At 29.3% G+C, this 27,077-nt stretch overlaps 1 protein-coding gene and 1 pseudogene across 1 annotated transcript; both read right to left on the reverse strand.

Annotated features, from left to right (window-relative positions):
- Positions 1-4,605: 4,605 nt before the first annotated feature.
- On the reverse strand, positions 4,606-10,199 carry LOC129305361 (ABC transporter G family member 1-like). The gene is made up of 9 exons (XM_054945409.1): positions 10,082-10,199; positions 9,292-9,675; positions 8,856-8,935; positions 6,522-6,995; positions 6,317-6,403; positions 6,098-6,223; positions 5,834-6,028; positions 5,653-5,742; positions 4,606-5,378 (listed from the first exon to the last, which is right to left on the reverse strand). The coding sequence occupies exons 1-9, from the start codon at positions 10,197-10,199 to the stop codon at positions 4,764-4,766; spliced, it is 2,169 nt and encodes a 722-aa protein (XP_054801384.1). The 3' UTR covers positions 4,606-4,763.
- Positions 10,200-22,870: 12,671 nt separating this feature from the next.
- LOC129305362 (ABC transporter G family member 1-like) lies at positions 22,871-26,224 on the reverse strand (annotated as a pseudogene).
- Positions 26,225-27,077: the final 853 nt, after the last annotated feature.

A 27,077-nucleotide genomic window follows, 5' to 3' on the forward strand; every position in this document is an offset into this window, starting at 1 on the left:
TTTGAAAATTGGTTGAATCTTGTGATGAAGTTATCTTTATCAATGTTCCCTTCCTTCAGCTCATAAAATTCTGCCTCCTTTTTAGCTCTAAAGGCAATAAAAAAGTAAAAAAAATCAATGAATTGCAATTTAAACCGTTCTCAGGACCAATAGGATCCACCTGTCAACCTTATTGATTTTTACTAATGCTTGCCTTCCTTCACAAACTACACAAAAGTCAAGATAACCTTCTGCTCAACTAAATAAGGTACCACCTCAAAAATAGTCTCAAGGTGTTCAATCTAATGTTATACTTCACGTTCTTTTATGCTTCCATCAAAGGTAGGTGGATTGAATTGGGATAAACTCTTCCAAGCTTAGTCAATAGAAGTTTCAGATCTATACTACCCAAAACCCTAGATTGCTTAAGTGTTCTCTCTTTATATCCTTCTTCTTCCTTATACATCTCCTCCTCATTCTAAATGGTCTTACTATCCTCCAGACTCTATCATTTCTCGATGCACCTTGCTCTCTTATAGTGTTGTAAATTTTCCTCATTGGTTCTCTCATCTCAATTAGTAAGGCCTCATTACCTTAAAGCTCATTCTTAGGCTATTACATGTTATCTTGCTTGGTAAGAATGTGGTTCTTTAATGGCACCCTTGTGTTCTCAGGTACAATATTAGTGTTAAATGAATTGCCACCATTAGCAATAATAGCATATTATCTTCTCACCATTATTCTTCCCTCCTAAGGATGGAAGTAACCACAGAGAAAGTAAGTGTACTAATTAAACAAATCATGCAAAGGGAAGACAAGGTGTAATGAATATATATATATATATATTGCCAACTTCTAGATATGGATGCAAGCAATAAAATCTAAACATCATTCAAGGAATACCAATCTTGAAACTCATGAAACTAATACCAAATTATAATGTATGCCTTAATACTATCGAAACACTTTACACAACACAATCATGGTAACCAATATCAAGTAAATTCTTATATTAGGTTATCACAATAGAAATGGGTTAATTCAAAATAGTTAAAAAGTTAGGATCTAAGGAAATCCTTTTGAAAATGTGCTTGAGCTCAAGCATAATTAAAGAAGTCACGAAAGCATGATAAAAGGAAAACAACAAGAATGTATCAATCAAGGGCAAATCAGGCATTCTACACAATTTGCTCCATCTATCGTGGCACAAATTTAACTTTCTACAATAGATGGCATACGGGTAAGAACCCTCACGTTGTATCATTTGCTATGGTGCACACATATTAAGCCATAACACACCCTTGTTGTCATGATAGCTCTTTGAAACCAACTTTTGAAGTATCTCATTTCACCATATGATGTTCGATTTGAGCAATTTAAATATCCATATTTAGCTAATCAAGCCAACTAACTATTGGCACCAGTTTGACAATAAAATATATTATCATTTACAAATTGGACACTTGAGTACAAAAAGTGACATTTTCCTTGCAAAACATGCACAAAAGTGTCCAAAACCACAAACCAAGTGCTAATAGCCTAAGGACCACTTAAAAAAACTCATATGGACCATAATGTACCTAATAGAATAGATAAATCCATACACATATACATACATATATATATATATATCAAACACAATATGGCCATCAAAACCTTGAATTAACATTAACCAAGGAGGTAAATACATAATTTAACTTAACATCTCTATGGCCAACAACCAATACATAATCACATCAATATACACCCTTGTACTAATATTTTGGCCTCTCACAAAAATTTTCATATCATTTATAACAATCTTGGTCGACATATGCCAAAATAACAACATAAAATTTTTACAAATGCAGCCAAAAAACGCATGTGCTAAGTTGGCATTCATCAAGTACAACCAAATAGGAAAAGCTATACTACTAATAGCACTCTTATTTCTTGGTGTCATCCATCTTTCTTTCCTTTGCCTTTAGTAGAGCCTTTACTTGTAAAATTATAACCAAGAAGGGTGAGAATAATGTCTTAGTAACTAAATAATTTAATCTATCTACAAGTATGTAAGAAAGTATATGAGCATGTAAATTGGCAACTAAAACAAATAGTCAAGAATTATAACAATATGTGTGTGTTTTTTCATCTAAAAATAATGTGTGATCAAACACTCCACTTTATATTTTCCTTATTTCCTTTGACTAAAACTATGGGCTAATAATTCAATAGAACTAAGTCCATATTACTAGACTAGCCTCATCTCACCAATTATGGGAGGCATCTTGGCCAAAAGTGCCTTTACCCATTCTCGGATCATAGATTCCCCTATTTTTGAATGTTTGAGGTATTGTATACTCAATCTATCACATTGATAATACAAGGACTTCTAAAAAGAAAGACTAAGAACTGAGATTACCAAGGCGTAAGTACCATATGGATTTCATACAAATCTACTCGCTTAGGGTGAACTCCCACTCTCTCATAATGATTATGCTCAGACATATATCACATCAATGCATAGTCATTAAAATATATCTAGTTCACCATCAAACACTAATATTTCCAACTTGAAACCAAATTTCACAACAATAAATAGTTATCATGGCAATTATCTACTCCCTTAGCCTCCACTTGCTCAAAAGGATTCAAACAATAATTAATCTACAATATTAAACACTAATAGTCAATTTACAACTCTAATAAACATCCTTTAAACATTAAGTTAGGTTACCCATACCAACATTTCATCAACTTTATTTAACATCCATAAACTTATATAGCACTAAATTACAACCCACATTACTCTCAAACCTCTAATTCAAGCTTAAGGTTTGTCCAAATCCTAGCCCAAAGCTTCAAATCATTATAAAATCACTAAACTTAGTAAGAAAAGCTTAAATTAATTCCCAATAATTCCATGTAAGCCAATAGGCTTGACCATAACATCCCTATAACATAAATTAACCTCTTATAACACCACTCAACATTGAAAACATAAGGAGAAGGTAGATGAGATGTAAGAGAGACTTACCTAACTTGAATCAAGCTAAAAAAAATCCCTAAATGGCGTTAACGTCAAGCCCTAACAGACACAAGGAGAGCTCCCTCCAATTTTCCTTTCTTCCTTTCTCTCTTTTACATCTCTCGTGTGCCTGATTTAATGAAAATTAGGTTCGTCTACCATGACATAAAAACTAAGCCTCAAGTTTTTAGGTCCTCTCTTAGGCCTGGTGGCCCAAACACCATCGTAGTCTACTTTTAAGACTATCTAAAGATCTAATAAACTCATTAATAGTCAAAAGATAACATTAGCTTGATAAATCTCTAATTTACCAATTTACCCCTATTAAAACTTTAAATTTCAAGTTCTAAAATTTGAAAATGTTGCAGTTTGTGGGTACCTTAAATTTGATAGTAGGTCATTTTTTGTCTCTGAACAAATGTTATATGGGTCATTTTTTGTCTTCAATGTTGACACGCTTAATTACTGTTGTAGGTCCCATCATTTGCATTTTTTTAAAGATTTTTTTTACAAGGGTTAAGGTCATTTTTCCCTTAAAATTTTCCCTTAAGGTTTGTGAATACCCTAAACTCGATTTTAGGTCATTTTTGTTCCTGAACGTTTTAAACTAATGGTCAGGTAGTTGTAAACATTTCATGTTGAACTTGTTAGTAATGCATGATTAGTTAACTATTAGATATATGAAGTTATAGCTGTAAAATATTAAAGTAATAGTTGTAAATTATTTATGTGATAATTGTATACAAATTAGGATTAATTTGTAATACATGATCAATTTTACTATTGAATATATAAAGTTACAATTGTAAAAAATTAAAATAACATTTATAAATCAATGATAAAGTAGTTATAAATAATTAGTGTTAAATTTTATTAATAACACATGATCTGTTTGACTATTAGATATGTAAAGCTACAATTGTAAAATATTAAAGTGATAGTTATAAATTACTACTGAGACAGTTGTGAACAATTAGTGTTAAACTTCATTAATAACACATGATCAGTTTAACTATTAGATATGTAAAGTTATAATTATCAAATATTAAAGTAATAATTGTATATTACTAATGAGGTAGTTTTACACATTTAATATTAAACTTATAATGCATAATTAGTTTAATTATTAGATATGTAAAGTTATAGTTATAAAAGTTGAAGTGATAGTTATAAATTACTAATGAAATAGTTTTATTTGATTGATGTAATATATTTTTAATAGAGGTATTATTATTTTTGTACCCTAATTTTAAATTATACTCAAGTTTCAAAGGGCTTGATTGAGATTTCTCAATTTAGTGGGACTTATTTATAAATAAATTTGTTCCATAAGACCTATACATAATTTTCTGATATTTGAAATGTTCAATTTTTTTCATTAGATGATAGCTTACACAATAATTTAAAATGAAATACTTTCTTCCTCCATGAAAATGTAAATTCACATTAAAATTACCCTTACCTAACAACTTATCTATGTGCCTTCAATTGATTTAGTTATATGTAGTTTAGTTAGGTTTTGAACACCTTTACATGTAGAGCTATTTATGTAATTTGATCGGGCTAGTCAATCATATGGATAATATGACACTCCCAAAATTAAAAGATAAACACATACATAACAAGTATCACTAATTAGAACTTGAAAATTTTCAATTACATTCATAATTCTTTCTTAAACACTACAAAATACATATTAATTTAAGATGAAACACATTCCCTACCATGAAATTAAAATATAGATTTAAATGACTTATTCTTAAGCATCTAACCACCCTCAACTAGCCACTTGTCTATGAGCCTTCTCTTTGCTCTTATTAATGATCAGGAATAAAATATGATACAGAACAATCATTCCAAACATGATAGCAAGATCAAGCCACTTAGAATGACCCATTTCAACCTGCCAAGTATTTCTTAAGATTTCTCTACCACTCACAATCATGCTTCTACTTCTATCTTGATCATCAACCACAAACGTTAAACCGTCAAATTCATTCTTGAACAATCCTTGGAAGGCATATTTGTGGAATGAAACATAATGTAAAGGGTATCTCCAAACAAGCTTAGGAAGATCATGGGGCAATCTATAGAATCCACCAATCAGGATCATGATTCCTTGAATCCCACCAACAATGATCATCCCCATTATGAAATTAGGGAAGATACTCCCAATAACAAGCATACAGCTCTCAATAGACATTACAATGGCAAATAGCACAGAAACTAAATACACAAAGCGTCCAAGTCCTTTGTGCAGGTTAGAGAGATAGTATATTATAAGAGCAGGTATTAAAGACATCAGTAGCATATAGGGTATAGTAGATAATGTGTTGCCAATAAGGAAAGCAGTAACACCATAATGCCCATTCAACCTCTCTCGTTTAAATACCTAGCTTGATAAAAAGAAGAAACTTTCAGCATGATAATTTGAGTACAATATATAATGAGACAATTATCTCTGTTGATGTAACTTGTATTAATTAGATGTAAGGTGAAGTCCTACTTTAATCAATTAAAGGTCTAATCACAAATATATAAGTGCATGATGAGTCCATCCAATATGTAGCTTAAGTTATTTTAGAGTAAGTAACAAGCCTCAGGTTGGATTAATGTTAAAACTCTAGTAATCTTTGAAGAGTAGGACATGGTGAGAGAAACGTTACCTTCATTTCTTCCAAAAGTGGAGGTAATCCACCAATGAGGGTTATGAAAGAGAGGATTGAAATAAAGAAAGTGAGCAACGACCCTCTAGCCTGTAATATTATTTGCACTAGATAATATTAATGCCATCAATCAAATTTGTTAAGACATACATAATTTGTCATGCTTTATTTCTCCTCATACCTGAATAGCTCCATTACTTAAGCCAATGTTGTAGAATATAGTGCCCAGACTTAAAGAAAGTGCAGTATATACTGCTAGGCGTAACCAATAATTGCTTATATTACGAAGCATATGAAGGGAAGATCTTCTTATAAGAATGAGGCATTGGGTCAAGAATCCAGCATGGATTCTCTTCTTCTCTATTGCATTAGAATCCTAAAATTGATGCAGCAGTTAGTATTTCTTGTATTACTTTCAAAGATATATATGTGACATTGATCTTACACTATCAATTACTTCTTCCATTTCTTTTTGAATTTGTTTCTGAATTGTGGATGACATATAGGACTTGATGAGGATATTAATAGCTTCTTCTGTAGTTACACCTTTACCAAAGCCTTCTTCAGCATCCTGCAAACAATAAACTTTTAAGGTTAGACAATACTGAAGTATTCTAGGTTTTACTATAAATTATAGCAAGATAGAGAACCTATTATCTTATACCTGGTCAAAATCTTTGTTTATGATCCTCAAGAAATGATCAGAAGGATTGTTCAAACTTGGGCAAGGAAAACCATTTGAAGCAAAAAACTACTCACAATAAAAGGAGACTTTTTATGGTTAGCTGCAAATGAGTTATAAACTTGTTTTTCTTTGTTTTATTTGAAAATAATTATTAATGTAAATATGGATATATCTACTTTCTAACCTCATTTGTATCTAAAGCAGGGCCAAAATATACTGTTTCACCAGAAGACAAAAGACAGAGGTTGTGGAAAAATTGAAAAACTTCACTACTAGGCTGATGGATAGCTACTACAATAGTCCTTTGAATGCCATCCCTTAACTTAATGAGTCTTGCAATTCTACTCATAACATAATACGAAGCTGCACTATCAAGACCACTGGTTGGTTCATCAAGGAAGAGAAGCTTGGGATGTGTTATAATCTCAATGCAAATGCTAAGTCTTCTCTTTTGTCCACTGCTAAGTCCTTTCGAAGTCCACCCCCCAATCCTTGTATGGATGGCATCTTGTAGACCCATTTCTCTTAGTGTAGAGTCTGCTCTCTCCTTCTTCTCTTCCATGGACATGGAATCTGGAAGTTGGAGCTGGCATGAGTAATATAAAGCTTCTCCGGCCGTTAAAGTCGACAACATAGCATCATCTTGGGTGACATATGCCTGTGAGTGAAGTCATATAAGACTCTTTTTTATTAAAATTCTTAGTAAATATCTTCATGGCATTTACATGGAGCCTAGCTCCCCTCCTCTCACCCCCTATTTAATCTAAACAGTCTAGATTCAATATTTTAATTTTAATTTTAATTTTAATTTTAATAGAATAAAAAAATTAAATCTACACTATCCAAACTATATGTGAATAGTCAATTTATAAAAATTATTAAAAAATTTAACATTAAATTTGAACCACCTATATTAAATCCAAACTGCCCAAAATTAGTAATGAAACATATTTATTTAAATTTTTTATAACTTTTTAATAAATATAAAAATAAATACTTCCTTCGTTCAAAAATATAAGACATTTGTTTAGAGGTTGGATATTAAAAAATGTAAAGTATTTTTAGTCTTTCAAGGTGTAATCATCACTTTTTTTTTCAAAAGTACCCTTATTGAATAGATCACTTTATTTTGTTAGGGTGAAACACCTTGTTAAAAGGGTAAATATAAAAATATAGAGTTAATTTAAAAATAAATAATTACTTTATTAGGAGGTAAGATTCGATTAAAAATGATTAATATTTTTTAACAGAGGAAGTATATTTAATCTAGATTGTCTAGATTTAATAGGGGGTGGGAGGAGAGGAGAGGGGGATTTTAATTTTAGATTTAAAATTTGACTTTAAAATTTATTTATTTATTTAAAAGATCTTTCCAGATAACATAAAAAATATCAAAGAAAGAAAAGAGATGAGCTAAGATTTAAAACCAAAACAAAACATTAGAATTTTAAATGTGACAAACTTACCTTTATTCTTTTATTAGTGAGAGACAAGAACCAAAGATGAGAGATGTGAGAATAATAGAGACACCATCAATTAAAACAAGAAGAGAACAACAAAGTGTGGGTGGCTGAAATTTCAAGTAAGTAAGGAGAATTTGAAATTATAAAAGAATTGTAACAAAAAATGGAATTTAAATTTGGGTCAAATTTAAATCTATATATTTTCATGTATATAAATGGGAATTTGACTCAACTTGAAATTCAAATCTAAATTCAAATTATAATTTCTCTTTGCATGCATTTGGAAACACTAGAATTTAAATTTAGATTTGATCCAAATTCAAATTCACATTTTCTTATAATTGCTTAGTGAATTCAAATATTTTATACACCTTAGTTATTTGAAATGTCAATAACACTAATACTCTCATTCCTCTCTCATTTTTATTTCAATTTCCTCTTTTCATTCTCTTTGAATTTGAAATTTTTTGAGCTGTCCAAATAAAATATTTTAAATATATGGCTTTCATACATGAGATTTTTAACTTAAATTTCAAATTTAAATATACTAATCCAAACATTACCTTATAGATGTTCCATTATAGGCTAGTTCTTGTTTGTGGTTGTTGATAATAATGTTCCTAGTTCCTTCGTGTTTGAACCCAATGTCCCTACAACCAATGGAGATCTGGATATGGATTCAATTTGAGCCAGATCTCCCTCTTACATATATAAATATATGGATTTAGATTTAAATTCAAATCCATATTTTTATAATTAATTTTTGTATTTTAAAATCTTCATTCTTAGTTATTTAAAATTTCTGTCATTTTAACTCTTGTTCTTTTTTCATTTTGGATGCTTTTGTTACTTTCGTCTATTCTCTCATTTTCACATCTCATCGATTGAAAAAAAAAAAAAGGTATAGTATGCTTGTCACTCCTAATTTTTCATTTTTGCTTCAAATCTCAGCTTAAATATGAGATTTTAAATACTTTATTTGGATTTTAAATCTAAAAGCCAAATCAAAATTTCCATGCAAACGCAACATCATAAAATTATTTGAATATTCTTACAGATGTTCCATAAGCTAGTGCCTCTTTGTGGCCGTTGATAAGAATCTTCCCAGTTTGCTTTGTGTTTGAACCCAATCTTCCTGTAATTAAATAAGCTAGTTACCGTTCTTTCACTTACACTATACTTTAGCTAAAAGTAGTGGCAATCAAAAACAACTTCAAACAACACGTGTATAATAATATGTTCTTTAGTTAATTTTCATATCAGCAACCAAAGTACTGTATATATATATATATATACTGTTAGGTTGTCAAGGTAGGAGTAAACTTGAGTTGGGTTAGATGTCGTGGTGTGCTTTTACTGCTCTAACCCGTTTCTCCTTTCCTCTGTTTCGAAATGGTTGCTTCCCATTCCTAACATATAGTCTTAACAAAAGAACTGAACATGATTCAACTGCTTAGGACAAAATAAAGAAAAAGATCGAAATGCATGAACCTGCAAGGGCATCAAGGAGAGTGGTCTTGCCGGAGCCAGAAGGACCCATGATAGCCAAAAGCTGTCCAGGCTTGGCATAGCCAGTGAGACTCTTCAAAATAGGTTTCTTGTTCTTCCCACTTGGAACAGTCACACACAAGTCTTGCCATGTCACCGACACTGATCTCTGTCCTTTGCTGCTGCTTTCATTATCATGATTTTTTGGCTTGGCTTTAATGGACAGATACGTGTCTAGTGGCACAACTGATACGCAGTCATGGCTTGGAGATGGAGCATGGTTGACGCGTGAATCGAGAAGGGAAGGCCTGGAATGAAATATTAGTTTCTGGCTTCTCCAATGTAATCTTAACTGGATATGTAAGTGATGACCTCCATGGATAAGAGCTGAGTTTATAAAGACCAGAGGCAGAGAGCCAGGATGGTGATTGCTGAGTTAGGAGTTACTTTTTTCTTTGAATAAATTTTTTTAAAAATCAAATTATAAATATCTGTATTATATTATTGGGTTTAAGTTAAAGAAATTTTTTTTTAAAAAATTGAATTTGGGTTAAGAGAAAAATCCAGGTAAATTTAACTCTCTGTTTTTTTTTTTTTAGAAAAAGCAAATTAATATATATACACACACATAAAAGAATAAACTACAGTTATATATTTAAAAAAATGAGAAGAAAAGCTAAAAATAGAGAAAAAGTAGTTTTCATGCAAGACATTAATGTCATAAAACTGATGAAAGAGGAGTGTTGACATTCATGGCAACAATATTGCTTCGATCCTTGATGATAGAATCAACCATCAAAAATCTCCTTCAAAGACAATCGAGGACAGACCCAGGAGAAATTCAAGGGGCCCTGCCCGTTCAACTTTGATATGTATAAAGGGGCTAGATTGTCATAGACAAAGAGGTTCATATATTACACATGCACCAATTAATATGTGTGTGTGTTTTATATTTTTAAATAGAGGGATTATATAATGTCATATTTTGGTAGTACAACTAAATCTCACCTCTGAATTAAGTAATTACCTGCTTTTAAATTAATTTTTTTTATATTTACCTTTATTAAATACCCTACAATAAATATAAAGTCATTATTAATAGGGGCAGTTTTAGAAAAAAGACAATAATTTTATCTCAAAAGACTCAAAATGCCTTACATTTTTTAATATCTAACTTTTTAAAAAATGCCTTACATTTTTAAATGAAGTGATTATATAATATCATATTTTATCAATACATTAAGTATATGCTCCTTCCTGTTTATATTATAGGATAATTTTAGAAGCCCTATGTAGTTAAAAATATAAGGAATTGAGTAGTTTTAAAATTCTTTTTCAACCATATCCTTATTTTATTTATTTTTTTTCTTTTGAAAAAATGATATACTTGAATGTCAATGTCATCATTAAGATATTTATATAGAACATTTAATGGGGTAGGATTGAAAAGATGTACATATTTTTTAAATATTATAAGTCTTCAACTAATTTTTTTTAACCATAAAGTTGTTATCAATACCTTATAACTTAATTATATTGCAGGTAGGATGGAGTATAAAATAAGTTTATTCAAAAATATTGAATAAGTTTATTTTTTTTATTATTTCAATTGTTTATAGTATTGGTTAATGTTTGTTTAATATATTAAAATTTAAATTTATTTTTAAAAAATTTAATGATTTATTTTATTTAAATGATTAATTTATAAATAAATATAAAAGTACTTTATAAATATAATTTATATATTTTCTTTGTAGTTTTAAAAATAATATGTAAAATATATTATTTTACTTGAAATAATTTTATCTTTAGTTTCTTTATAATTATAGATACTATGTTATGATTTGTTTTCAGATGATAAAATTGTTTTTAAAAAACTTAAAAACTTTAAACCAACGTACATATTTTTCTAAAAAATTTGGCCCCCCTCCAAATCCACGCTAGTTCCGCCCCTAAATACAATTGATTCTCAAAGATAAGATGAGGCAATTAGGTTAAACTTCCTTAAAGCAATGCGAATCCATCATAGGGCCGATTTGAAACAAAGGATCGAGGTAAAAAAGAAATTTAGTGTCTTGAGTGTGCTTCAAATGAATTTAATATTTCAAATATTAAAAAAAGGAAGGGATAGAAAATATAAAGAGGAGAATGTAAGGGAATGATTTATGTTCGCGTTTATTATTTTAAAAAATTATTTTGTAACATAGTTTTTAAAATTATTTTTAAAACAAAATAAAATGAAAATAATTTTGGTTATGTCAATTAAAAATAGTTTTAAAATTAAAAATAAAATGATAGTGGTAGTTATAATCAGTTAATAATAATAGTAATTAATAATAAAATTGATGAAATTAACTATAATTTGTAATAATCAAATGTAATATATTTTAAAAATAAAAAAATAAAAACAAATTAAAATTTTTTTATTTTTTAAATGAAAACAGGTTTAGAACAATTAAATGAAAAAAATTTACCCAAACAAATTTTAAAATTTTTTTTATTTCTAAAAATAAAAAATTTAAAAATAAAAAATAAACTTGTCCTAAATTAAAAATAAAAAAATTTAAAAATAGAAAATAAACTTGTCCTAAATTCAAAAATCTCATAATCATGAACCTTTTCCACTCTTATAAAATACTTAAGTGTTTTCTTCTATTTGTATAGTTTCCGAACTTTGCTCTCTGTACAGTTGATTGAGGTAATAAATTCTCCTTCACTCCCCCAAAAAAAAAAAAAAATTCTCATAGTCATAATTTGCGTTGGGAGATTGTCCCATCACCTGTACTGCGTGGCTCCCTCATCTTCGGGGCCCAGGATGGTGTGAAAGAGTTTTGAAGCTTTACGCAAAATTATTTAATAAGTCTAATATATTATCATTCGTTTATTTTTATATGATTTTTTTTAATTTCTTAAAGCCAGATTCAAAATTTTTATTTAAGATTTTTATCACTTCAAATTTTATAAAAAATTAAAACAAGTATAATTTCAAATAAAAAGTAAAAGAAGAACAAACACATATGATATGATCAATACTTAAGATCATAATTGGTGTTTGTTTTTTCTTTTTAAACAAGACTCCATTTTCAAATAAAAATACAAAATTAACATTAATATTTAACAGAAAAAATAATGATGGATCATATAAAATATAGGTAAGCATTTTTGAAGGCCTAAGGCAATCATCTCATTGGCCTAATAGCACACATGACTTTTTCGGTGCCATGATGATCATTATTGTGATGATATCCAAATCATTTAAATTTTGATAATCCAGATTGAATTGTGTAGAATATATTTCAGTAGTCAATATTTAATAATTATAAAAATTTAAATATTAAATTAGGCCTTCCAAATTAAATTTAAACCAGATAGGAAATAAAAAATTATTAAAATGATTTAATAATTTTTATTTAACAAATATAAAAAAATAATATTTTAAATATGTACCATCTAAATTAAAATTTAAATAATTCAAATCTCATCACATAAATACCCAAGTTAGGTCCCTCGAACGGACAATGAAGAGAGACAAGACGAGCCGCGTGGTGGTAGGGAACTAGTAGACAGTGGCAGATAGATGGGGCATGCTGATAGAGGTAATTTGCATCACATATTTGATTCAATAATATCGCCTAATAAATACTTTCCCTGATTTAGAATACTTAGTCCGGTGCTATGTACTGATATGTCCGTTGTCAATCACCTTGCAATAATTTATATAGTATTAAATTTTTCCCCCCTAAATCTCCCCTGTTTCTTCTCGATTTCCACTTAGGAGACAGAGAGTGTGTTTTTTTTTTTTTTGTTTAATTTATTATATTTACTCAGTTAAAACTTAAAATGGTAAATTAATGCAATTTTTAAACTGATATGTAATAGGAAAGGGAGGACTACAAGACATTCTTAACTACATACTGCAGCTGTTTTAAATTATAAAGTATTTTTAAAAAAAATTTATTTAAAATATAAAATATTTTAAGTAAATTAAAGTTTCATTAAATATTTCAATTCTAATATTATTTTTTTCTCTATAATTAATTTATATCCTTTTTGTTTTTAATATATTAAAGAATGAGTATTTTTGAACGTTTATATTTTTAAAATAAAAATATAAGATTGTTAAGTGTATTTAATAAAATTTTTAATATGTGAGATTTTATTTAAAAATATTTTATAATTTATAACAGAGGAAGTACAATCTAATTAATAAAAGCGTGTAATGAAAAAAATATAATACTATTGATTTTTTGCAAAATGTTTCTTTTTTATATTTTGGACCACCACTATCTGGTAGAAAATGTACTATATTTTGAATGGAGAGTATCATTAATATTTATATAACTAGGTGAAACTTGTCATTCCTCCAAATTAATAGCTTTTAATAAGATTACCCAACATATTTCTGGCCACATTTTTTTCATGGACCATGTAATTTAACTCTTTGGCAGTTTGGAGTTCAACAACTTGTCCTCCTCCTTGGCTTCTTCAATTATATTGCACCCTTCACAATTCACATTATTAAAAATGTGGATACATTAATTCAATATTTTTTTAGCCATTAAAAACAACTGAACAAGTATTGGTATATACTTCTTTAATCTTATTTATAAGTTATTTTTAATATATTTCATCAAAATAAAAAAATATTAAAATTCATTTATTTTATTTAAAGATTTAACAAATTTTTAACTTAATCTCTATTAAATATACATAATTTAATTAATAAAGGTGTAAAAGGAAAAATTTTGTATTTAAATATACATTATTAAAAATATACATAATTTAATTTAATTTATATTTTCTCATAGTTTTATGGCAAGAGAATTTAAGTGAACTCCCATTAATTATGAAGCATGTCAATTCTATGGATCCGCATATGACAGCTGTTTCGGACGGTGAGTGTATTATTATATTAAATTGTATGGTTCCCAATCCCATTTTAGAATGATGCTTAACTTTAACAACTCAGCTTTTTATGGTTATTTGGTTCAGATCTGATAGCACTGAAGATCGTCGTCGTCGTCGTCGTCATCTTCTTCTTTTAATGGCAGGACCACTCCAAATTAAATAATAAAAACGACCAAACCATATCGTTACACCTATATCATTTGCAGAGGCTGCAAAAGTTGTGGTATCTTATTAAATCCAGTTATAAAGTTAATATAGTTAATTTATACTGACAAAGTCCTATAATAATACTAGAACTTAAAAAAGTAATGAAAATGTTCTTGCAAGAAAATGGAAGTGACACTCCACTTGTTGCTGTAAGTTTTTCAATGTTTGCAGACACTGATTGTCTCAAAAGTGGATGACTAATTCAATTCAAAAAATAATTATCTGTAAAGAGCTTTTAGATCCTAACTTCTTAAAATGTTTGAACTTCAAGAATCAATTTCATTGAAATCTCTCCAAAAAAGAAAGTTTATCCATTGTTTGAACAGAAAGTTGTAGGTAAACTAGTGACATTGATCTACTTGATATAAAATTATTGATCCTTAAAAATTCAACTACTCTTGATGTTGCCTAATTGATGACATCCTGAGGATTAAAAGATTTACCTGTACTATACATCTTCTTGGCTTTCTGTCTTCAGCTTGATTCCTTTGTCCAGTTTAGAGTCCATTTTCTCCTTTAGAACAAAGTACAGTTTACCAAAATATAAAGTAAATGCTCTAGCTGTTTTCGCAGGTGACTTTGTTGTAGTGCTGTTTTAGTTATAACAATCACAAACTATCTTTTTTTTTTTTTTTTTGCTTTTGTTTTCAATATTAAGTTTTGAACATTTGAATTTGTATTTTCGTTTTACTTTATTAATATAATTTATCTATTATAAAAAAGACTAGCTAGTGAAATAAAATGAACTTAGATGAGATATTCAAATTAATAAGTAATACTTCTGGTTTTTGTTTATAAGGTAGAGGGAGAAGAAATTTTTTAATCATATTATAAGTCATGTCATTAATCTTACATCACAAGTTTTTCCTTTTATACTTTATTAAAATATACACATTTAAGGGAGACAAAGTTGAAAGTTTGTTAAATTTTTAGACAAATTTAATGAGTTTAATTAAGGTTTTTATTGATTTTGGTGAAATATGTTCTAAATAATTTATAAATAAGATTAGAGATACTTCATCTAATTTTTTTTATAAGTCACTTCAGACATTTTCAATGGAATTAAGGAACAACTTAAACCCCATCAACTTTGTCTGAAAAATTCAATCAATTTACAACTTTACCCCTATTAAATATGCATCATTTAAAAATGAAATAATCTAATGCTATATTTGGATACATATGGATTTGAATTTAAATTTAGATTTACGCCAAATCTATTGTTTGGGTAATTAAAAAATTTATAGATTTGGATTTGACTCAATTCAAATTCAAGTTCTACATCAATCTCTTTATAATTTAAAATCCCTTCTAGACCTCTATTATTTTAAATCTTAACTCAATCTCTTTTGTAATTTGATCGAAATCCACGAAGGCTTGATTGACTCGCCAATATAAGTGGACCGAACCACCAATGTTGACAGAAACAAGCCGCCACCATTGATTAAGACTAGACGATGGACTTCTAACAAGACAAGATCGACGGCGATGACAAAGACTTAATGGTTGACTTCCACCGGAAGAGGATCAACGGTGAGAACGATGACCGGACTGTCGACTTCTACCAAGAGAGGATCAATGGTGACGATGGGGACCGGACTGTCGCCTTCCACCGGGAGAGGATCGATAGCGACAATAAGGACTGGACAGCCAACTTTCACCAAGACAGGATCAACGGTGACAACAAGGATCAGGCGATTGATTTCCATAGGAACCGAACCAACGACAGCCATTGAGACTAGATGGCCAACTTTGACTGAGACCAGATCAAAAGCAATGACAAGGATAGGCCAGCAAACTTCCACAGGGATAGGCGGGCCAACTTTTAATGTGACTAAACCAACTATGATGATAGGGAATGGACAGTCAATTTCTATAGGGACTGGATTGACGGTGACCACCGAGACCCAACAGCCAACTTCTACCAAGACTAGATCAACGATGATGATGGGGACAGGCCGATAGACTTCCATAAGGATCAAACTGATAGTGATAATGGGGACCAACAAGCCAACTTCCAACAAAACTAGACCAATGGTGATTATCAGAACTAGACTACTAACTTCCATAAGGACCATATTGACAGCAATCATCGAGACCAAATGGCCACCTTTCACCAGGACCAAATTTACAACAACAACGAGTGTCGGTCGATCAACTTCTATAAAGATTAGACCGACAATGACAATGGGGACTGGATAGCTAACTTCTAATAGGATAGGACCGACAATGACCATCGAGACCGAACGATTGGCTTCTACCAATGGTGACCATTAGGATCGAACGGCTAACTTCTATTGGGACCGAATTGATGAGACGACAAGGACCCGACGAATGACTTCCACCGAGTCTAGTCTCTATGGAAGTCAGTCATCTAGTCTTTATGGAAGTTGGCTATCCATTCCCTATCATTGCTATTAGTCTGGTCTCGATGGTCCCTGTTGGTCTTATCCCAATGGTTACTGTCGATACGGTCTCGATGGAAGGCCTCCGTCTAGTCCTATCCATTTGGTCCCTAGGAAAGTCGGTCATTCAGTCCTCATTGTTGCTGTTGGTCTGGCCTCGGCCGAAGTCAGCCATCTAGTCCCTTCATCACCATCGATCTGGTGTCGATAGAAGTCGGTCATAGAATCCCCATTGTTACCGTTGGTTGGGTCCCAATGGAAGTCAGCCGTCCCATCCCTGTCATCACCGGTGCTACAGTTCTAGATGGCTTTTAATATCTGATTTTGGTGCAAGTTGGCCATTCAGACCGTCAACTTTGACTACTCTTCCAAGTTTCTTTTAAATTTAAACATAGAATTTAAAATTTAAAATTTTACTTTAGATCCAAACAAAGAATTTTAATATTATAATTTGAAATATTTTGTATCATCCAAACAAAGAATTTAATATCTATGCATTTCAAATGAGAGATTTCAAATATGAGATTTTAAATTTAAATTTCAATTTAAATCTACTCATCCAAACATAACCTAAGATATAATAATGTTTCTAACATTTAATAATGGCAAAAGGATAAATATGAACACAGTGATCATCAAGATGTCCTATAAATATAATTAAAATAAATAATCTCTCTCAATTCACGGGAAAAAAACTGAAAACATTTACCTCCTTGACATTCCAACCATAAACATTGAGGTCAAAGATATTCTTCTGAGTTTGAAGCCATGTGATATATTCAACATCTCCTCAGAGAAGATTGTATGTGATCGTGAATTCTTTTATTTTTGTAATACCAAAGAGCATGTATACAACACCATCATTATTTCATAACCAACATCCAATTGAATATGTTTTAAAATACTCCCCCCATCTACTGATAGAATAGAGAGAGTATTTATTTTGATCCTATTTATAAAACACATCAAATAATTATTATGTTTAACTTTATCCTTTTGATCCTATTAAATGTTGGGAAGATTATTAAATATTAAAGTACTTTATTTTAAAGTGCATATATATATATATATATTTAATAGAAATAAAGTTAAAAATTTATTAAATTTTTAGACAAAGTTAATGAGATTTAGGTCCCGTTTGCATACTAGAAAAGAGTAAAATGAAATGGATTAAAAAAAACAAAAGTAAAAATAAGATTATCAAATGAGATATGTAAGCACATTCATAAGGGAATGGGTAATTTAGTTCATGGAGTTGTAAATTATAATTCATGAGGTTTTTGGTGGGTATAATAGTTCCTACATTTTTAGTATATATTAAATTTTATCATGCTTATCATAAGAGAAAGGTAATTTAATTTATTTTTATCTTGATATTTTCAATCTTTTCATTTCATTCATTTTTATTCACCAAATAGGATTTTAGAGTTTTCTTTAATACTAGTAAAAATGTTGAAAGTAATTTATAAATAAGATTAAAGAGAGTATATATCAACTATTCTTAGGAGGGGAAAAAATCAGCTGTGCTCAGCACAGAACCGAATCACACTGCTCTTGCCCAAGAACAATTAAATAAAGACATCATCTCGAGCTTTTCTTCCATTCCAAAAAACTCATAAGTAGTGGCTAGTTTGAAAATTATAAACCTAGAAAGAAGCTTGATCCATAAATTTGATATTAATATATAATATTTTTACTGCTTCATATTATAAAGCAGAATCTGCATGATGTCAAAACTAATAAATATTAAAGTAAAATACACTGACATTCTGTTCATTTTGGTAAAATTACATAACCTAAATTTGTTTTCAAAATTTACATTTTAGTTTAATTTTTAACGCCATTAATAATAATTCTTATTGGGTTATCCACCTTTAATAGATCAAACCCATACATATATAAGCCCAATAAGAAAATGAGGTTTTATAAGAATATAAAGGAAGTCTAAGTTCTTAAAAGTAATTTAGGTGGACACTTAAGTGTAATATTTTTTTTCTTTTTAAATTGTGGATTTACATACATGTAAGTAAATTGCCTATAGAGTGGGAGCCGTATGTGGGACGTGTGAAACTATATTTGAGAACTCTCTGTATTATCTCTAGAATGATAACTCCTCTCCCTCAATTCTCTTCTCTCTTTTCTTCCTACTGGTGAATTTGTTGTGAACTTGAACCAAGTTCATACGATAACTAGGTTCCCGCATAGAGATCCTGACCAATACAACAAATAAGGCAAACAGGTATGTTTCCTTTATGATCTTATAATTCCATTAAAGTTTATGAAGTACTTAATTTTTTGTTTTAAATTATGTAGAAAATTTAAAAATTACTAATTTCCCCAAACGATCTAATTATCTAGTCTTTTTCTCTCCTCAATTTAAAAAACTTAAAAAAATTTAACTATGACACTATTTAAATATATAATTTAAAAATTATATGTTATAATTATAAAATTTAATGAAAAATAAAGATAAATTATATTGACTAATTTATCTCCTATTTTACTAAACCTCAATTTCATCAAATTGTTTTCTAATATGTATTAGAAATATTATTTTAGCTAATTTATATATTTAATTTTTTTAAATTCTAAATAAATAAATCTGCATATTAAAAAATTAAAATATGAATAAAAATGTAAGAATATTTTACCCAAAAAGGTAAGAATGTATCCATTACTTTTTTTTAGGAAACTTGAATGACTTTTAGATAACATGTAGAGTATATGTTTATTTTGATCCAATACATGACACTTAACAATCAACCGCTGACAGGATAGATGTAAATATTGTTTTTTGTTTTTTTTTGAAAAAAAAAGAAGAAGAAGAAGATATGTAGTTTATAGTTATTCATATTGGCGGAGTCTTTTTTTTTTTTTTTCTGAGACCAACGGGGAAGCTTTGTTCATAGAGATGGACACAAGGCGGCCCAAAGTCCATGACTTTCCATATATGACACCGCAATCCATCCACGTGAGATGCATACAAATTCCTATGAAATTGAGTGGGTATATGAACCTTCAGAAAATTTTTATAATTCTTTTACAAGAGTAACACTCAATTCATTCATAATTATGAAACATTTTTAATTTATTTATTTTTTAAAATTTTAGCTAATGTCCTGCCTTTGCATCACAAAAATGTAAATTAGTTAAAGTGTCTTATAGTATGCTAAACGGAAGGAGTATATTATATTTTTTTAACACAAATTTATTTTCTTTCCAATCCTACTTATAAATCATTTTAATATTATTTTAATGAAATTAAAATTTTTAAAAAATTATTAATTTTCTGTAAAAAAATTAATAAGTTTTTAATTTTATCGATATTAAATATATATAATTTAATAACATATTTCTTTTTACTAACATTTGATGGAGGGTTGAAGGGATACAGATATACATTAGATATACAGTTTCTATTTGCATAGTTTTTCTTTCAAATATTATATAGATAAAAAAAATTATTATCCAACAATTTTTAAGTAATAGATTTATTTTAAAAATATTAATTATGATAAATATTTAAAAAAATAAAATCAACGATGTATTATTTTTTTGAAAATTTGGCCCCCACACTTCATAATTTAGTTCTACCTCTGTTTGTATAGGTTTTAGAATAGAAAAAAGATATCTTAAAATAGATGGGAGGTCAATATATTTTACTTTTAATGTTATTGTGAGGAATTTGAATATCCAAATACATGTATTAAGTTCAAAAATAAAATCCATAAAACCCATAAGATCCAAATATCAATTATTAGATATAAGAGATGGAACATGAAAGTGTACTTGAATCTTTTGTTTTGATTCAACCTTTGATTCATAAATGAGTGTTTTTTGAATGTTTCTAAAAGGGAGAATATGAATCTTTTCCAGGTTACCCTCAAGCCAATAACTACAACCCATATTTATAAATTTAAATTTGTTATATTTACATTCTGACCCCACAACAAATTATAAATATTATTCTAATTTCTATACATTAATTTCATTGATAATTACGCTCCTAAATCTAAAAATTTCAATTCAAATAGAAAAAATCATTTATGCTTAATTAAATAAAAAAATTATTTACAAGTTTTTCTAGTTTTCATGGATTTTGAATTGGATCCTTGTAATGTATTTTAAATGAATCAAGTGCTTATAATTTAATTAATTAAATATATTACTCCTTGAAAGTTAAAATTATTAACAAATAATTTTTTTTCAAAGCAAAAATACTTTTTATAACTTATACTTGTAGAAAAATTAATTTAATACCTTCGGCAAAAAAAAAAGAGTTGATTTAATATTCGATGTTTACATTTTTATTGTTTTTTATGAAAAATTTTTATATAAAAAAGTTATTTAGAAAATGAAACTTAATTATATAAAATTTTTAGTTGTAAAAATTATGTAATTAATTCTAAAATTAGATAATCTTTAATAAAAATATAAAAGTGTTTAATTTTATTTTTTTAAAAAGAAAAAAATTCAAGAATTTTAAAGGGGAAAACCTCACCGACTTAACAACAGTATCTCTCCGTGAATCTCGTAAAACAGAATAAAAGGTGATAGAAGCAGAACCCACGGCAAAGAGACGACAACGGTAGCGACAACGGCAATCAATGAGCACAGGCGAGATGAAGACGATCCAAGGCAGCACGGAAAGGATTGATTTGCCGTTTCAGAGAAAGAGAGAGCCCTCTCTCCTTGTCATCCGTCCTTTTCCAAAATTAAATCAGTGCGGGGCCAAACATGCAAACCTTGCCAAAAAAAAAAAAAAAAAACTTTAGATTCCAAACATTTTTCTTGATTTTTGTTATAAGTACTTACATCATCTTTTTTTTTCACGTTCCTAGTTTTTACCTTTTTTTTTCTGGTGTTTTGAATCATTTTTTATAATTTTTTTATTGATGAACAATCTTTTTTCAAAATATCACACCATCAAATTTAATATTTTAATATTTTTGATATTTTTTAATTTTGTATTAAAAATGAAAGAAATGAGTCTTCAAATTTTTGAAAGGATTTTTTTCTCCACGCCTCTCCATTATTTTCTTGTTAAATAATTTTTTTTAGCACATTAATAAGAAATGTGATATTTTTTAAATAAATATTTTTGTTAGTATATTATTGGTCTTAATCTATCATGCATGTTTTCGATTTTACTCCTAACACTATAGTGGATTGAGAGTATTATATTTGGAAGGCATCATATTTTAAAAGAAGATCATTAATTAACCAAAAAAATTGCAGAGAATGACCTAAAAATTTAAGGAACTTAATCAATATTAAAAAATAGGTAAATTTCCACCCATACAAAAGGTACAACGATATGGGCATTGTCAAAAAAAATATTTATAAATTATTTTAAAGGAATAATTTATAAATTTTAGATGAATATTTATAAATAATAATATTTAAATTATTAAATATGAAAATATTTAACATTTTAGCAATATTTATTAAATTTTATTTTAACAAGATTTTAAAATACTTAGCACTTATAAAACAAGGCTTTAAGATGCCTAACACTCTTGAAAAAAGAATTCAAGAGCAAATTAGCACAAAAAAATATGATCAAAATCTTACATGTTACTGTGCGTGAGTCCTATGCACATATCATGTCAACAAAAAAGGGCGAAGTTAACAACTGATTAATAGAAGAAGCTTTTTGCTCCTCAAAAATATAGTTAAAGGAAAAAATTGTTCCACTTATCAATATAGGTTTCCTAATATTCCTCAAAAAAAGTTCAGGAATAAAAATATACTTTAATACATTCTATTGAAAGGGCTTTTTTATCATAATTCACCAACACAATTGATGATACATGGAAAATTACACATAATGTGATTAATACATGTTCATGTTCCATCTGGTCCTCCTTGTTTTAGTGAGACGATTACATTGACATAACATTAGCTTGGTAGAATGTAACACAATAACTTGATGCTGAAGAGTATGTATTGCGTCTCAATAGAAAAACAAACACATACTCAATGTCACTAATTGGAACTTGAAGTGTTTGTTTTTCTTTGAGATGATAGTGTACATAATAATTTAAGAAACATTTTTGCCATTAACTAGCCGCTTGTCTATGGGCCTTCTCTTTGCTCTTAGTAATGACCAAGAAAAGAAATCTATAAAGCAAAATCATTCCAAATAAGATAACAAGATCAACCCACTTAGAATGACCCATTTCAACTTGCCAAGCATTTTTAAGAATTTCCCTACCACTCATACTCATAAGTCTACTTCTATCTTGATCATCAACTTCAATTGTTAAACCTTCAAATTCATTGTTGAACAATCCTTGGAAGGCATACTTGTGGAATGAAACATAACACAAAGGGTATCTCTAAATAGGCTTGGGAAGGTCATGGGGCAATATGTAGAATCCACCAATCAATATCATGATTCCTTGAATCCCATGAGCAATGATCATCCCCATTATGAAATTAGGGAAGATACCCCCAACAACAAGATGAAGCTCTCAATAGAAATAACTGTGGCAAATAGCACACAAACTAAATACAGAAAGTATCCAAGTCCTTTGTGCAGCCTATAGAGATAGTAAACCATAAAGGCAGGTATCAAAGACATCAGTAGTAGGGTATAATAGATAATGTGTTGCCAATGAGAAAAGCAGTAACATCATAATGCCCATTCAACCCCTCTCGTTTGAATACCTGGCTTGATGAAAAAGGAGAGGCTTTCAGCATGGCAAATTGAGTTGAAAAACATACAACAGGACAATTATCTCTGTTGATATAACTAGCATCAGATGTACAATGAAGTCCTACTTCAAGCAACTAGATGATCAATCACAACTATCCAAGTGTCTTTTAAGCATTTTGGAGTAACCGGCAAGCCTCAGGTGTGATTAATGTCAAAAGTCTAATAAGCTTTGAATAGTAAGACACAATGAGAGGAACTTTTTTCCTTCATTTCTTCCAAAAGTGGAGGCAGTCAACCAATGAGAGTCATGAAAGTAAGGACTAAAATAAAGAAAGCAAGCAGTGACCCTCTAGCCTGTAATATTATTTGCACTAGATGATATTAATACCATTGATCAAATTTGTGAAGACACACATAATTTTTCTTGCTTTATTTTCCTCATACCTGAATTGATCCATTACTTAAGCCAATATTGTAGAAAATAGTACCCAGACAAAAAGCTATTGCAGCATGAACAATTTGGCACAACCAGTAATTGCTTAAATTACGAAACACATGAAGGGAAGATCTTCTTATAAGAATGAGACGTTGGGTAAAGAATCCAACATGGATTCTCTTCTTTTCTATTACATGAGAATCCTGAAATTGATTCAAAAGTTAGTATGTCTTGTATTAGTCTCAAAGGTACATATGTGACATTGAACTTATATTGTCAATTATTTCTTCCACTTCTTTCTGATTTTTTTTTTCATTTTGGACGACATATAGGACTTCATAAGGATATTGATTGCTTCTTCTGTAGTTACTTCTTTACCAAAGCCTTCTCCAACTTTCCTAAAAACAATAAACTTTTACAGGGTAGACAACACTAAAGTGTCCTAGGTTTAACTGTAAATTTTAGGAAGACTGAGATTCTACTAACTTCTACCTCGTCAAAATCTTTGTTTATGATCCTTAAAAAATGATCAGAGGGATTGTACAGACTTGGGCAAAGAAAACCATTTGAAGCAAAAAAAAACTACAGTCATAATCAAATAAGGCTTTTTTTTGGTCAGCTGCAATTGAGTTTTTGACCCTTTTTTTCATTTTATTTGGAAACTTTTAATGTTACAAATGAGGATACTCCCATCCATTCTTATTACAAAGCACCTCTAACAATTTAATTAGAACCAAAGAGATGTAGTTAAATTATTACCTATGTCTAAAAATAGAAAAACTCTCACTTTCACCCTTATTTAAATGAAAAATCTTCAAACTCGCATTATATTTTTTCTCATAGTTAATGAATTTAAATAGGGATAATATTAAAAAAAAGTAATTAATATCCTATCAAGTACCTTATATTAAGAACTAAAGAATTCTTTTAAAAGGCATCTTATAATAAAGACAAGGAGTATATATATCTCTACTTTATAACCTCATTTGTAGCCAAAGCAGGGCCAAAATATACAGTTTCACTAGAAGAAAAAAGACACAGATTGTGGAATAGTTGAAAAATTTCACTACTAGGATGATGGATAGCTGCTACAATAGTCCTTTAACTGCCATCCTTTAGATTCAAGCTTGCAATTCTGCTCATAACATAATAAGAAGATGCACTATCAAGCCCACGAGTTGGCTCATCAAGGAATAGAAGTCTGGGATGAGATAGAATCTCCATGCATATGCTAAGTCTCCTCTTTAATTTGTCCACCACTAAGGCCTTTAGAAGTCCAACCTCCAATCCTCCTGTGAATATCATCTCGGAGACCCATTTGTCTAAGTGTGGAGTCTGCTCTCTCTTTCTTCTCTTTTATGGACATGGAATCATGAAGTTGGAGCAGACATGAGTAGCATAAAGCTTCTCTGGCTATTAAAGTTGACAAGAGAGCATCATCTTGAGTGACATATGCCTGTGATTTTCAATGATGAGGGTGTGAGAGATTAGTGAAAGCTCTATTGGAAATAGCCTTTGGAATTTTCTCCTACGGATGTTCCATAAGCTAGTGATTATTCGTGGCCATTGATAAGAATCTTCCATGTCTGCTTTGAGTTTGAACCTAGCTAATCTTCCTATAAATAATTAGAAGCATGTGTTAGCCAAGTAAACTGGTTATTTAGCTATCAAACTACTCTAAAATTAGAGATAATTAGAAGTAGATTGGGAATGCATAAAATTTGGGATGCTTCTAACAAATAACTTAAGCTATTTTAGTACAATGGACTATCCTCAAACATATTTAATATAAAAAATTTAACATGGTATCAAGAATCATTCGATCTAGGGATGCAAAAACAAGAAGTCCTTCATCTAGTATTTAGAAAATAGATTAGGAATATATAAATGTTGGAATGTATGTCTAATTAAATGACCTAAGTTATTTTGGTAAAATAGACTATTTTCAAGTGTACTTAATATAAAGAATTTAACGAAGAGAATTGAGCTTCATGGTAATAGTCATTCCGATAATCAAAAGAAAACGAAATATGATCTAACTTCATATATAACAATGGATATAATACAGACAAATAACAGTAACTCCTAATATTCTCCTATGTGAGGTTCATATATATATATATATATATATAAAAATAGATGCTTGCATCAGAAAAGTATAAAACCTGCTAAAGCATCAAGGAGTGTAGTTTTGCCACTGCCTGAGGAACCCATTATAGCCAAAAGCTGTCCTGGCTTGGCAAACGCTGTGACACTCTTCAGTATTGCTTTCCTTTGCTTCAAACTTCCAACACTCACCCACAAGTCCTCCCATGTCATCAAAATTTCCTCATCGCTGTCTCTTCTTTGTTGTCTTCCGATGTTGGTTTCATGGCTACCTAGTTCTCAAATCATGAGGTAACAACCTCTGCATTTGTTTGCAACATGTAATATAGAGTTCCTACTTTCTGGGTAAGTTAGTTTGATTTGTGAGAGTGCCAAATGTTGATATATACAGCCTACTTATAACATATTTTATGTATTTGAACAATAAGTTTAGCACTGATTAAACTACATATTTACACAAGAAGACGGCACAACAATGTGAGAAGACAAACTATATATTAGTCCCTTGGTTGTGCTATTGCTGGTTGATATTGTTTAGGCCTATAAAACAATTCCTAATATGTCTCTTGCTCTTTTGGATATTTCCACGACCTTATTCCAAGCAAACCGCGAAATAAAGAAGTGGAATCGATTAGGATAGATGGCCGGGCTTACTCCATTTAAATCTGATTCTTATAAGCTTGGCTCATATGAGTAAAGTCTAAAAGTCTGGTTATTTTAAAATCAATCAATTCTTCAAATTCAATCATTATTCATTATTGATCAGGTCTAGGGCGAGTCCTCAAGCTCCTTTTTATTTATTTTTATTTTAAACATTTTTAGATTTGTAAAATTTAATTTTTCATATTATAACATTATATATTCAAGATCTAAAATATAAATTCTAATATTAAAAAATTTAAAATAAGTAATTTAAATCCTAACTTTGAAATACAAACACATTCTAAAAGTTAGATTTAATCTAAAAATTTAAAATATTTTATTTTTCAAGAATAAAAATAGATACAGGTTTAAAAAGATAGTTTGAGCTCAAGCTTGTTTTTCAAGCTTAAACAAGCTAAGTTTA

The sequence above is a fragment of the Prosopis cineraria genome, unplaced genomic scaffold (assembly GCF_029017545.1).
Source record: "Prosopis cineraria cultivar Desert tree isolate PC_DT_omini unplaced genomic scaffold, ASM2901754v1 PC3, whole genome shotgun sequence".
NCBI lineage: Eukaryota > Viridiplantae > Streptophyta > Magnoliopsida > Fabales > Fabaceae > Prosopis > Prosopis cineraria.